The following is a 14,428-nucleotide window of genomic DNA, read 5'->3' on the forward strand; positions in this document are numbered from 1 at the left end:
ATAGCATGACCAGTACACTGTCCTCACCAACAGGATTGAGCGCCACCACAGGCCTGGAGGCCTCACTGGCTTTGCTGAGTCCGGCAAGGTTCATGGCGTAAACCCTGAACTGGTACTCCAGGCCCTCGATCAGGTTGGACACCTTGTAGTGGCACTCCGGGCAGGGCAGTTTGTTCTCCCTCACCCACAGGATTGTGTTCCTCTCCTTCTTCTCGATCCAGTAACCTGTCACCTTGCTGCCACCGTCAGCATATGGCACGTCCCATTTGATGCTAATGGTGTTGGCAGACACAGACACGACATCTGGACGGGTTGGAGGACTCGGAGGCACTGTGAAAATAAAGTTTAGGTGAATATATGATGAATTGATCAGTTGTTTAGTTTCTAAAATGCAGCATCTCTGAAAGTCTTGTTTGTTTTGTCCAAAACCCAAAGATATCCAGTTGTATAGAGTGTCATAAATGAGGACAGAAACCAGGTAATACTCACATTTAAGAAACTGCTATCAAAAAATGGATGTTTTCAGTTAAAGAATTTTCAAACCAGTCAATCTATTATCAGAAAGTTTGGTGACACTCAGTTTATTATTGCAGATCCAAACAGAACTTACCAAATGGATGCTCAATAACAACAGGAGCTGACTCTATGGACTTGCTGACTCCAAACTTGTTCTCTGCACACACTCTGAAAGTGTACTCCATGTATTTAGTAAGATGGGTCACTTTGATAGTGGTTCTCTTCACGCTGGAGTTCACCACTTGCCAGGAAGCAGAACCAGACTCTCGTTTTTCAATGATATAGTTGGCGATGTCAGTGCCACCATCATCAGCAGGCTCAGACCAGGACAGGGTGCAGGATTCTGAAGAGACTCCAGAAATTTCCAAGGGACCCGTGGGTGGACTTGGTCTGCCGACGATGACTACGGTCACTGTGAACGTCTTCACACCAGCAGCATTCTCCAGTGTCAGATAGTACTTGCCACTGTCACTTCTCTTGCTGTCTTTCACCACCAGAGTGGTTCTCTCTTTTGTGGTCTTGATGGAGACTCTGTCTGTCTCCTTAAGCTTCATTTCCTCCAGCTTCCAGGTGACTTTGGGTGCTGGTCTGCCACTGATGGGGATGTCGATGGTGAAGGCGCTGGAGGCCTTGCAGGTGATGAGCTGGTTGGTGATGCTGCTGAGGTCAGCGGTGGGTTCAATGCGAGGCTCCTTAATGACCACAGAGCCAAATGTGCCCTGAGGATCGCTGATTCCAGCGTCATTCTTAGCCTTAACTCTGAAATCGTACTCTGTGTTCTCAATCAGACCCTCCACTAGCATCTTGAGGGACTTTGTCTCTCCGGCAACAACCCAGCGATCGGTGCCCTTAGCTCTGAATTCAACAATATAGCCTCTGATACGGCTGCCTCCATCATGTTCAGGCTTCAGCCACACCAGGGAAGCTGTGGAGTTGGTGGTGTCAACAACGTCCAGTCTCTTGGGTGGAGCCGGTTCTTCGGTGGCGATGATGGGCTCTGTCATCTCATGAGGTTCTCCCTGGCCATACTGATTGACAGCAATCACTCTGAACAAATACGGCACGCCAATATCCAGGCCAGTTGCCCTGATCATTTGACGAGTGCACTTGGTGCTGACCTCCTGCCAGGCCAGGCGGCTGGCCTCACGCTTGTCCACTATGTAGTGGTGAATTCGTGATCCGCCATCATTAGTAGGGGCATCCCACATCACTGTCAGGGCTCCGCGAGTGACATCTTTGAAGGTGATGGCTCCTGGAGGTCCAGGAGTGTCCAGCACTTTGACGGTAAATGTGATGGATTTGCGCCCACTGTTGTTCTCCAGGGACAAGGTGTATTTGCCAGCTTCATACCGAGTACAGCCCTCGATGGTCAGAGTGGAGAATGAATCTGTGGTGTTGACGTCAGCCATGACGGGAAGCTCACCGTCTGCCCTGGACCAGGTGGCCAGAGGAGCCGGCTTTCCTCGGAAAGCTACGTGGAGAGTGACAATGCCTCCATTCTTCACAATGTGAGTTTGCTTGAAGTTGGCATCAATGTCAATTTCAGGAGACGTAAGTCTATCCAATGCCTGAACAGGGTTGGGCATCACCGAGGCTTCGCCCTCTCCCGATCCATTTACAGCACTGACCCTGAACTTGTACAGCTCCCCGGGTACCAGGCCTTTAGCAGTGTACCTGGTGTGGATGCAGATCTGGCTGTTTACTCTGTGCCACTCCTCCAGACTGGCCTTACACATGTCTATATTGTAGCCAATGATTTCCAAACCACCATCAAAGACTGGCTTGGTCCATTCCAGGGTGATGGAGGATTTGGTGGAGTCAATGACCTGATCGACAAAAAGAGCAAAGTAATTTATGATATACGTTTTTCTTTTCTTTTCTTTTCTCTGCATTCTGATTATTAGGCCGACTGAGGTCAAACCGACCGCACTTATTCTGCACATGGATCTTCTATAGTAATCATAAGCTTTTCACTGCAGGAGTTTAGGACAGGTGCATGTGGAATCAAACGTTTACGGGACTGGTTCCATAACTGACCCTTTCAGACGTTGTGTTATTGTTGTGGGATCAAACGTAATTTTATATTGTTGATGGTGCTGTTGTTTAGGAAAGGACTGATGGACAAGGACATCAAGAGGACAGAAAAAGAGATGTATGTTGTCCTCGCTGAGTTGAACCATTCAACAGTGAGACCAGTCAGAGTTTGTCAGGGCCCCTCAGAAACACCAATCCTGAGTAGAAACTTTTTTCTCCCCTGAAGCAGGAGAAAAAAGTTTCCCAGTCACTAAATTTTTAAAAAATGCAGGGGTTTGTCATTCCGTTCAGATTTGCAGTCAGATTTTTACAGTTTACAGTCTGACTTGCACATCTGCACTGTATGAAAACAGCGTTCCTAAAGGCCTACCTTGATCACAGTGGGAGCACTGGGGGCGCTGGTCGGCTCTCTGCATTTAAAGAGCCTGGAGGTGCTGCTGGCTGGTCCGACACCAGCACCATTCTCAGCCATGACGCGGAACTCGTACTCGTTGCCCTCGGTCAGGTTGGTGACACGGTGCCTCAGCTCCGTGATGGGCCTCTTGGAGGAAACCTTCACCCAGCGCAGGCTCTTCTTCTCTCTCCTTTCCAGGATATAGTGTTTGATCTCATTGCCTCCATCTGTGCGTGGTCTGGTCCAGCCCAGGGTGATGCTGTCTCCTGTCACATGAGTGGCATCAGGGGTACCAGGGGCATCAGGTACAGCTGCAAGACAAAGTCGAAGACATGTTACAGAAGGAATTATTTGTGGAAGACTGGTGTGCTAACATTTTGGAAATATTCAAAGGGGACAATTTGATGTGTGTTAGGGTTAGGGTTAGGGTTAGCACTGTCGCCTCACAGCCAGAAGATCCCCGGTTCATGTCCCGGCATTCCTGGAATCTGTGTGGGTTTTCTCCCAGTTCTCCAGATTCCTCCCACAGTCCAGAAACATGCTGAGGTTCATCGGTAACTCTAAACTTTGACACCTGGTGTATGGCTGTGGTGTATACCAGCTGATGGCTGGATAGTATGCGGATTGCACGTTGGCAACATCACTTGAAAGTTGAAGATTTACTCAGTTTTTTATTTTTTTAATTTAAAAACTGTAAATTTTTCGGGTTTCTGCCATTTTCACGGTCACAAGTGAAATATGAGTCCACAGTGAGGAAAAACGGTGATGGTTTCTTGAATATGTCAGACAGTAAGTGAATGACTTTACTTACTGTACTGCATCTGTGCAATGAAGGGGTCAGAGTCCAGAGGTTTGCCAACACCAAACTTGTTGACAGCAGATATTCTGAACTGGTACTCGTTGCCCTTAATGAGGTTGGTGGCATTGTAAGAGCACGCTTCACACTTGGAGGTGACCAATGCCCAGGAGATCCTGGACGTCTCCCTCTTCTCCACCACGTAGTGGGTGATGGCAGCACAGCCGTCGTTCTCTGGTGGGTTCCACCACACGGTGCACTTCTCAGCCGTGATGCCGGTGAAACGGACGGGACCCTCGACAGGTCCAGGGGTGTCTGAAGGTACACAGAGTGTTAAGCCTAAATGAGCATAAAAGTGAAATTTTATTAACATTTTTGAAATTTTAGGACAGCGATCCTTGTTTACCAACCTTGCACTCTGACATTAACATCAGCCTTCTTGGCACCATAGCTATTTCTGGCCTCTACAGTGTAGACTCCACGGTGATTCCTGTCGGCATCGCGGACAAACACGCTGCTGCTGCCAATGCCGGTGGTAATCTCAATATCAATCATTGTCCTCTTGTCAATCTCTTTGCCGTCTTTGTACCAAACTATCTGGGGGAGTGGACGTCCGGTGATGCTGCAGCTGAGCTTTACATTCTCTCCAGCCCTCAGGGTGAGCACCTGGTCTTTAGCCCATTCAATCTCAGGAGCAACTGAAATGCAACAAATGAATGAGGAATTGGCAATCAAATGGGCCTGCCTGTGACGTAAAAATCGTATTTATAATCATCTGTTTTTCATAGCTGAAAGTACATACTGCTCTCATCCTTGGTCATGATGTATCCAGAGGAGTTTGATGGTGGACTGACTGTGCCTACAGCATTCCTGGCGATCACTCTGAACTCAAATCTGTCTCCAGCAGACAGGCCCGTCACTGTGAACTGGGTCTCACTGATATCAGTGAAGTTGCACCGCAGCCATTTGCCTCTACCTTGGCGCCTCTCCACACTATAGGCAACAATTTTGCTACCACCATCCCTCTTGGGAATGTCCCATTGCAGGGTGACAGAGTCTCTGGTCACATCGATGCAGACGGGGGTGCCAGGTGGGTCTGATTGAGACAAGAAGGACAATTAATCTATAGTGCCTGATAGTTGGGTAACATGTATTTAAAAGATTAAACTGATGTCTACCCTAGGCCTGTGCAACAGCAACGATATCATTAAATTATCAGTAATAAACACTTCATCAATAGCAATAAGAAAATGGTTTGATAGAATGTTTGTTTCACTGAAATACATCAGATGCAATCCACCATGAAAATGTATAGCAAAAACACAAAGTCTGACAAACTCGAAGCATGGACAGACAGACAGATGCATGCTTCATCACTGGATAATTAACAGCATAGTATTTTGAAGGTGTTCTTCTTTTCTGTGGGTGCTTGTCACCTATGTTTCTGTCTGCAAACTTCTCTGGTGGAGGCTGTGACATGCTGTGGCCAGTGTGAAAACGTAACCTAATGCTTATTTCTCAGCTGTATCGCCCAGCCCTATTCCATCTTCCATGCTGAAGTCGGACTATCTCTGTACACCAGACAGACAGACAGACAGACAGATGTACTACTCTACATGTACTCACCCACAGGGGAGATGGCGAGGGCATGTTTGCTCTGCTCACTGACAGTGCTGAGTCCAGCGTTGTTTTCAGCGTAGACTCTGAAGGAATACTCCAAACCCTCCATGAGACCAATGATCCTGTACTCCCTGTTGGAAATGATGGTAGAGTTTACCTTCTGCCACAAGAGGCTGTTCCTGTCCTTCTTCTCAACATGGTAACCCAAAATTGGGGAACCTCCGTCAAAGCCTGGTGCCTCCCACTTGATGGTCATGCCATCACTGGTAACATTGTAGGCAACTGGCTTTCCAGGGGGGCCTGGAGGTTTGTACTGGTGCTGGGCAACAATGTCTGAGGAAGTGAGCGGTTCACTGACTCCATATTTGTTCTCAGCTCGGACTCTGAACTGGTACTGAGTTCCCTTCACCAGGTTGGGAATCTTGAAAGTCGTCCTGACGACACTGGAGCAAACCATCTTCCAGTTGGCCTGGGAGGTTTCACGTTTCTCCACACTGTAGCACGTGATCTCACCACCTCCGTCTTCCTTTGGCTCATCCCAGGAGATGATGATGCTCTGAGCTTTGATCTCGTCGAAGCGGATGGGACCAACAGGCACTGAGGGGGATCCCAGAGTGATCACATTGATGTCAAAGTAGTTCTTAACAGCTCTGTTGTCCAGGACCAGGGTGTACTGGCCAGCATGCTCCTTCTTGGCTCCCCTGACTGTTACTGCAGTCTTGTTGTCGGTGGTCCTGAAGCGAACCTTTTCACTTTCCTTCAGAGGTAGGTTGTCTTTGAGCCAGCTTATCACAGGTCTCGGCTTACCTTTGAATGGTAGTTCAATGTGAATATTCTGACCAATACGGACAGCGAGCTCTCCATTGGGGTAATCAGTGAGACTGGCCTCTGGTGGAATGATGAAGTCCACAACTGTGATCGGGCCAATCTGGGAGAAGTCGCTGTTGCCTTTCTCATTCTTGGCAAACACTCTGAAATCCATGACAGCATTCTCTTGGAGTCCTGTCACCTCACAGGAGCAGCGTTTGCATGTGGCACCATAAGTCCAGGTAGGATCTTCCTTGGTCCTCTTCTCGATGATGTAGTCACTGATGTGGCTGCCACCGTCATGGTCGGGTCTGGTCCACTGAAGGGTGACGGAGTTCTTTGTGGAGTCCACCATCACCAAGTCTTTAACAGCCCCTGGAGTTTCTGTTGCTCTGACTGGCTCAGTAGTTTCACAGGTGTCACCCACACCATATTCGTTCTCAGCAGACACACGGAAGAAGTAGGCTATATCCTCCTCCAGGCCTGACACCTTGAAAGTTGTGTTGAGACACTCGGCAGTGATTACTTGGTAAGCCTTCATGGTGGAGCCTTTCTTCTCCACAATGTAATTAGTGACAGGGGAGCCGCCATCGATTAATGGAGCCTCCCAGCTGAGAGTCAGTTTTCCTCTTGTCACGTTCTTGATCATCAACTTCTGGCAGGTGGAGGGACTGTCCAGAACCTTGAGGGAAACGGTGATTATCTTTGGTTCCCCCACACCGTTCTCAATCTCCAGCATGTACTTGCCACAGTCATCGCGGGTGACCTTGGGGATGAGAATTGTGGTGGCTCTCTCAGTGCTGGTGATGGTGTAGCGGTTGTCACCTGCCATGTTGCGGTCGCCACGACGCCAGGTGACATTGGGAGCAGGGCGTCCCTTCAGAGGGATGAACACTTCCACATCACGGCCAGCTCTGGCTGTGTACTGGGTTGTCATGGAAACATCCAAGTCCAAATCAGCCTCCTCTGTTGAACAGAAATGGAACACAAATAGGGGAAACAGAGCAATAATATTTAAAATGGTACAACAATTGTACGCCATTCAAAGATTTCCAGTGTAGATTCTCAGGCGTCTGGGTCATGGTGTTTCTAACCGCTTCAGTGGAAGACTGCTGGACTGCTGGACTTCTCTTTTTTGCATTTTAAGACATTTCACATTCATCAAAGAGGACCAGTCTGGTGAGCAATCTGAACAGATGGACGGTGAGTACCAGGTATTTGTTCTTACCCCCAAATCCCATGACTCAATTGTAGTGAAACTGTCTGTAGTGAGATCACAGGAATGCGTTACAAGTAACTGATTAGTGGTGTTGTGGGCCCCCTTCTTCTTGTCACCATTTATTAGGTACTTATAACGCAGTCCTGAGATCTCACCCCAGATAGTTTCACCATTACTAACCCTTCTTGGGTTAACAGTCTGTCTAAGAGCAATGTGATTTGATTTGAGAATAAAAAGCTGGAACTCCCCAACAGTCAGCTGGAACCAAGTAAGCCTAAAGGTGAAGGTGAACAAACAGTCCTCCAGGACCAAAAACACTCAAAAAGCTCAGCTGCCTTCTACTGAAGCAGTTAGGAACACCACCTGAAAAGAACAGATTTATTCAACTCTTCGGTGAACTGCAGTTGTACGTAGGCTTACAACTAACCCTATCTTGATGACCCAAATAAAAGGTTCATGTTGTGTGTCTGACATGGACGGAGTTGTATGCATACAAACCTAATATATCTTTGGCCTGTACAGGCTGGTACATTTTGATGTCTTCTCCTTTGCCCTTGCAGTTGATAGCAGAGACTCTGAAGAAGTAGTAGGTACCAGGTTTGAGGTGGGACACCACATACTCGCAGGCCTTGACCTGTGGGTTGATGGTCACCCATTCTTTGTCCTCAGCATTCATCTGCTCCAAAAGGTAGTGTGTGATTTCGCTGCCACCATCGTAGACGGGCTTTTCCCAGCCGAGGGTGATAGAGGTCTTAGTGGAGTCCACCACACGCAGCTTAGAGGGTTCACCAGGCAGATCTACAACAGACAAATAGGCACAAATGTTGGCTCCAAAATTCTAAACAATAAAGGAATCTCAAGAAGGTGGTATTAAGTGCAATAGAGTCATACCGATGGGGTCATAGGCCTTGTAGAGGTCAGAAGCCTCAGAGTAGTTTCCTGCACCAGCCTTGTTGACAGCGCAAACTCTGTACTGGTACTCATTGTTCTCAACCAGGTTGGTGACTTTCTGCCTGGTGTCTCTAATGGTGCCTTTCACCACCTAGAAAATGAACATTATGATGTTTATACATGCCAGCAGTTAGGGTGCAACTGTTTTTACACTTTTTACATTCTGAAACACAAAACTACCGACAGGTAGCTGACAAGCATGGTGTCTTTTTAAAAAAAAAATCTCAAGAACATGACACCGTATATTTGCCACAATCCACAGAAACATAAATAAACACTGTTTTTTCAGCTTTCAACCGAAGAATTTCGAGTTGATTCTTCAATTACTGACTTTTTTTTTCTGGCTAGCATCATTTGTTGTCCTACTGACACTGCATGAAAGGAGGGATTTTTGACAGTTAACGGCACTGAAAATTTCCGTGGAATTTCAAATTAACGGCAGTAAACAGCAATTTGCAGGAAGCACAAAAAACTACTGAGAATTGCCAGGAATTGACATGGACGCCTGATCTCCCGGGCACGGGGGGGGGGGCTTTCCAGTGTCACTGAAAATGCTGTCAGCTATACAAATGCAAATCAGACTGATGGGTGTGTGTCTGCGGTGGGAGGGTTGGTGGGTGTGGATGGTGTAAGGTAGGGGGTTGGGGGTGGGGTTGACTTTTCACACTTGCACTGTTTTTTAGAGAAAAAGGACCCTACACAAACAAAACTATACAGTTTATACTTTATTTGAATCAGGGTTCATACAGCCTTTATAAAAGTAAAACCAAAGCGCATCACAGGCACTTAACACTGTCAAAATCCTACTTCTCAAACTCCATGCAGAGCAGCATGACTACAGTCACCTTTTCTCTTGTGCTGCTTAACTGTACAGTGGATATGTTTACCACACATCTGCCAGCAATGCCCTCAACAGGGAGAAATGATGACATGAGGTGTCTGTTTCCCTCAAGTTCCACATTTCTACTGACTTTCCATAAAAATGTCTGTTGGGATGGGATGAAGCCTGGAAACTCCTGCAATTACATGTCTATATATAGTACTCTGACCTGACATTAACAGCTGCTAACTGCTTCATAATGGCTGGTCGGGGTTCTGTCAGAGGTTCAAGGATGGATTCCTTAAAACACACCACCCAGCATATACATATGCTGACCTTTCTGCTCTAGATCCATCACAGCTGCACATCACAGGCGTTTTCACAGTGGACAGCCGTCTGACAGACTGAAGCCACATAAGTATGACACAGCAGCAGCAAATAGACATTTTAAGCCAGAGCTGATGCCTGAGACCAGCTCGGAGTGAGAGATGAACTGCTACATTTTTTAGGTTTTAATTTGTTTTGAAATGTGTGTGTGTGTGTGTGTGTGTGTGTGTGTGTGTGTGTGCGCGCACATTTCATTTTTTAAATTTTCTTTCCTTTTTTAAAAAAAAGAACAGTTTATCTTGTTGTAATTTTAATTTTGGATTTTTGGAACTCTTGCAATCTATACTGTTCAATAAAGCTCTTGTTTTTCAGCATTATCAACATGTCAAATTTTTTTCCTCCCAAAAAATTGTCATTGATTTTAGGATAGCTCATTGGTTAACAATAACAAGCATGTAGGTTAACTAATTTTACATTTTACATGATCCGTATTTATTCAAATGTTATCAATAGTCATTTTCCTTATTATTATTATTATTGTTGTTATGAGCGGGGGGATTAGGTGGGGGATGGGGGGAGGGATTTCATGGCCCAGGGGTTGAACAATAGCAACAGATGTATCAACCAATCATGACACAGTATTTTTCTGCAGCCATGTCTTGTTTCATCCAATCGGTGTCCTGAGTCACGGAGACAGGCAGGCGAGATGCTAATTAGTTTTCACACCTCTGCCTTGACCTAGGTGTGAAGTATCACTCCCCTGCTGACTGGTTGTTCACAGCCTGAGAACAGCCGAGAACTGTGGGGAACTAGGTAGGTTTTCCGGAATTCACAGGGTCGATAATCTGGCTTTTCATGCAGTGTGACAGAAGACATTTCTCCTTCTTCGTGGCTCTTCTGTTTTCAAAGAACTGCAGGAGTTTAGACTGCAGTGAAAAAACATGTAATCGTAGCAGAAAACACCCAGAAACTGCTGCTTTGACAGTAGCTGTTGAAAAGCAAAAGCTTTAATAACAGGTTGGAGAACAGACCTTGAACCACTGCAGACTCTTCTTTTCCCTTTTCTCCAGGTAGTAGCCGTCAATGTCGCTGCCTCCATCCAGTGCTGGTCTCTCCCAGATCACTGTCATGGTGGATTTGGTGATCATGGTGACTTTAGGCTTGGATGGTTCACTGGGTGGAACTGAAGAAAATTTAAATGATAGGGTTAGATTAAAACTGTCAGTTTGCTATTGTTCATAAGGACACATCAATGAAAGCCATTTTCTGTTTCAATCACAATGTGCCTTACATGTTGCTGTCATTTCACTTAAATTTCACATGACGATGCTATTTCAAATCACTGATGTTTCTTGTTTTGCAAGAATGTATAATTGTCATGATACACTGAAAGAAGTTTTCTATTGGAGCTTTCAAAATTACGGGATTTTGACTAAAAATAGGCAGTGGTGAAAAAAGAGTGTGCAAGAAAAACGCAATGGAATGGAAACTCCTCCTTCAGTAAAAGATGTCGAGTTGAGTGGTAAAAGACCACCCCAGCAGAATGCCGTTTGCAGTACAAATGCTGGTTTGGTCCTTCTGACTGATGTATTATTAGATTATGAACCGTGACCTTCAGCAGCGGGTTACTGCTGGATGCTACAGGTGCAGTTACTTTACTCTCCTTTATATCCAAAGATAGATCCACAGCAGTTTGCAGATAAATCTCAAACTCCAAACAGGATTCATGGGAGGAAAAAAGAACAAAACTAAGTTCTGATTCACAAACCTGTTTGCAGTTTCTGTACCACACGAATCTCTGCTCACATGTCGGATAATTGGAACATTTATTGAAATGAAACAGAAGTTTAAAGGAAAATCATTGTTTGGTGAAATCTATTAATTCAGAGAAACGAACCAACGGCTGTTTGGAATAAAACACACAAGTTTTAAACTTTTAATGTGCATCTGCTGATACATCATCTGATACGTGTAAGGGAGGAAATATTCAAGTAAAGCAGAAGTATCTTAAAAGTGAGTGTGAAAAGAACAGCCCTTGAGCACACGTACTTTCCACCACTACTGTCCATTTACATTCTGATGTCTTCCAATATCTACATAACAACAAGTAATACACCAAAGCGTGTTCTGCAGTTGTGGTGAACAACGTAACTAATCCGTCTGCTTACCAAATGCGTTCTTGGCGATGATCGGTTCGGACTCCAGTGGGTCTCCGATGCCATACTTGTTGACTCCGCGGACTCTGAAGATGTATTCGTTGCCCTGGATTAGTCTTGGCACATTCACGATGCAGTCGACCAGTTTCTCTGAGACGATGGACCACATTATCCTGCTGGTCTCTCTCTTTTCTACGATGTAATGAGTCACCATGGCGCCGCCCTCATCAGCAGGCGGTGACCACATGATGGTGACATTGTCAGCCGTCACCTTCTTAAACTGAATCTCTCCAGCAGGAGGACCTGGCTTGTCTGGTTGGAGGAGGGACACATTCAACTACATCAAGCTCTGATGTGTATATCAACTATACATACACTAATCTAAATATAATATGTGAATACCTTGAATGAGCAGCCTGACGATGGCACATGCAGATCCCAGGGAGTTTTTCACTCTGACTTCATAGGTTCCAGAGTTCAGACGAGTGGTTTCCTTCAAGAACACACTGGTGGACTCGAATGTGTGTTTGAGAGAGAGCTGGGCAGTGGGCTTCAGCTCTCTGCCATCCTTAAACCACTCAATGGTGGGAGCAGGTTTGGCTGTGATGTCAAATTTGAGCTCGACATCCGATCCAGCCCTGTACTTGACCTCATTGAGGTACTCTTGAGGTATTTCAATCTCTGGGGCACCTGGATAAAAAACCAGAAAACAGTTACATGAGTTCAAATATTGATCCGTGCATGCATCACAATGTGAGTGAGCCGCCACTTAAAGACTACTGAAAAGGAATCTATGGGAGAAGTCAGTAATGTCAAAAGACAGCAGCTGTGGTAAGTCCAACCACATCAGGGAAACATTCAGCCAATCATGTGTCACTCCACTCACCAAGCACGGTGTTGTGAAAATATGTGGTAGACATACAAGCTGTAGGGAACAACACTTCTTAATCCTTGTTATGGGAACATTTGACCGGAGATTCATTTGACCGGAGATTTTATGCCTGCAGCTTTTATGTTCTGGTGACCATCAAAATTACACTCATGTTTCTTTAATCAGTTGTTCACTTCACTGTTGTTTACTTCTCGGTAACTGGCCAAGGCCGATACTGAGATGTTGCAGTGATGAGACCTGCATATAAAATGGGGCTACAAGCAGCAGGTCTTTTAAATGCCAAATAGTTTCTGAAAAAGTTGTTTGGTGGATAAATTCTCAGAAGATGGCAAAAAGTGTAGATTACTGTGGTGTCTCAGCAGTTTGGAATAAAAACAATGAAGATGTACCATAGGTGTCCACGCAGGTTGCTGGTCCAGCAGTCATGGATGGATTGCTGACCGATCCAACTGCGTTCTTGGCCATGACTCTGAACTCATATATCTCGTCCTGGGTCAGGCCAGTCACAGTGAAGCGGGTGTCCGTGATATTGGTTAGGTTAGCCTTGGACCACTTGGTTTTAACACCCTCTCTCTTCTCGATGATGTAGCCAGTGACTGGGGATCCGCCATCGTAGTTGGGCTTCTGCCAGGCCAGGCTAATGGTGTTCTTAGTGATGTCGCTGATGCGCAGGTTGGTCGGCGGCTCTGCACGAAAACATTGTGAAAAACTCATTAAATAATGATTCTAGTAAAAATCAGATTTCCTACATTGGTACAGGAATTCTCCACTTACCACAGGCATCAATTGCCAGCACTGCATCAGACACCTTGCTAAAAGCACTGATTCCTGCAGCATTCTCTGCTGCCACCTTGAACTCATAAATGAGTCCAGCATTTATGTTGGTGACCTTGAAGTGTGTAGCACGGATCACCATTTTGTTAACTCTTTGCCAAAGGATGCTGTTCCTGTCTTTCATCTGAAGGTGGTAGCCAAACACGTGGCTGCCTCCATCTGACTTGGGTTCCTTCCAGGCCACAGTGATGGTCTCCCTGGTGACAGCAGTAATTTCTGGAGTTGATGGAGCATCCGGAATTGCTTGTGGAAAAAAGGGAGAGTTTAAAGGAGGAACAATGAAAGACAGAGGTAAAAATACAGCATGTGAAGCAAAGCAAAACAAGAGTGCTTACTGTAAGGGAGGCTAACAGTGACAGTGGGAGAGTCGGTGTGCTCGCTGATGCCGTATCTGTTCTCAGCCCTAATTCTGAACTGGTACTCCAGGCCAGTGGTCAGCTTCATGATTTTCACGGTGCAGCGGGCAACAGCAGAAGACACGTCCATCCAGTTGGCTGTCGTCGTCTCTCTCTTCTGGAGGATGTAGTTGGTGATGGGACTGCCACCATCATATGCTGGCGGGAGCCACTTCAAGCTTACACTGTCCTCTGTGACGTCAAACAGCTCCACGGGTCCAAGTGGGGCGCTAGGCCGGTCCAGAACTACAATGTTCACAAACGACTTGGTAGTTCCACTGGAGTTGGAGGCAGTGATGTCATAGCGTCCAGAGTCTCCAGCTATGCTCTCCCGCAGAATGATCTTGATGCTGTCGGGGGTAACCTCAGAGTTGAACCTCATTGTAGACTTGAGCAGCACATTGTCCTTGGACAGAGTGACTTTAGGCAAAGGACGGCCCATCAGCGGGATCTCACACTTGAGAGTGGATCCAGCTCTAACATATACTGTGTTGTGGGGGAAGTCCTTCATGTCGATCTCAGGAGATTCTGGAGAAGAAGAAAAAAGCAACAATGAGGGTTTAAATTGGAGAAAATAGGTCTAATGTTAGGTATGGATGATAACCTCATCATATGCAGGAACTCAGGGGCGAGGTGGCCCAAACTTTTAGAGAAACAGCCCCCTAAT

The 14,428-nt window shown here is 46.1% G+C and overlaps 1 protein-coding gene across 1 annotated transcript in view; it reads right to left on the minus strand.

Moving 5' to 3' along the window:
• Positions 1 to 14,428, minus strand: part of ttn.2 (titin, tandem duplicate 2) — a 276,686-nt gene that overhangs the window by 24,577 nt on the left and 237,681 nt on the right. The window contains 15 exon segments of the mRNA XM_051959375.1: positions 28 to 330; positions 611 to 2,342; positions 2,921 to 3,255; positions 3,756 to 4,055; positions 4,151 to 4,438; positions 4,543 to 4,836; positions 5,367 to 7,133; positions 7,885 to 8,184; positions 8,278 to 8,428; positions 10,516 to 10,667; positions 11,653 to 11,952; positions 12,043 to 12,330; positions 12,922 to 13,218; positions 13,307 to 13,609; positions 13,702 to 14,289. Coding sequence (XP_051815335.1) covers positions 28 to 330; positions 611 to 2,342; positions 2,921 to 3,255; positions 3,756 to 4,055; positions 4,151 to 4,438; positions 4,543 to 4,836; positions 5,367 to 7,133; positions 7,885 to 8,184; positions 8,278 to 8,428; positions 10,516 to 10,667; positions 11,653 to 11,952; positions 12,043 to 12,330; positions 12,922 to 13,218; positions 13,307 to 13,609; positions 13,702 to 14,289 — 7,398 coding nt within the window.

The sequence above is a fragment of the Acanthochromis polyacanthus genome, chromosome 14 (assembly GCF_021347895.1).
Source record: "Acanthochromis polyacanthus isolate Apoly-LR-REF ecotype Palm Island chromosome 14, KAUST_Apoly_ChrSc, whole genome shotgun sequence".
Lineage (NCBI taxonomy): Eukaryota > Metazoa > Chordata > Actinopteri > Pomacentridae > Acanthochromis > Acanthochromis polyacanthus.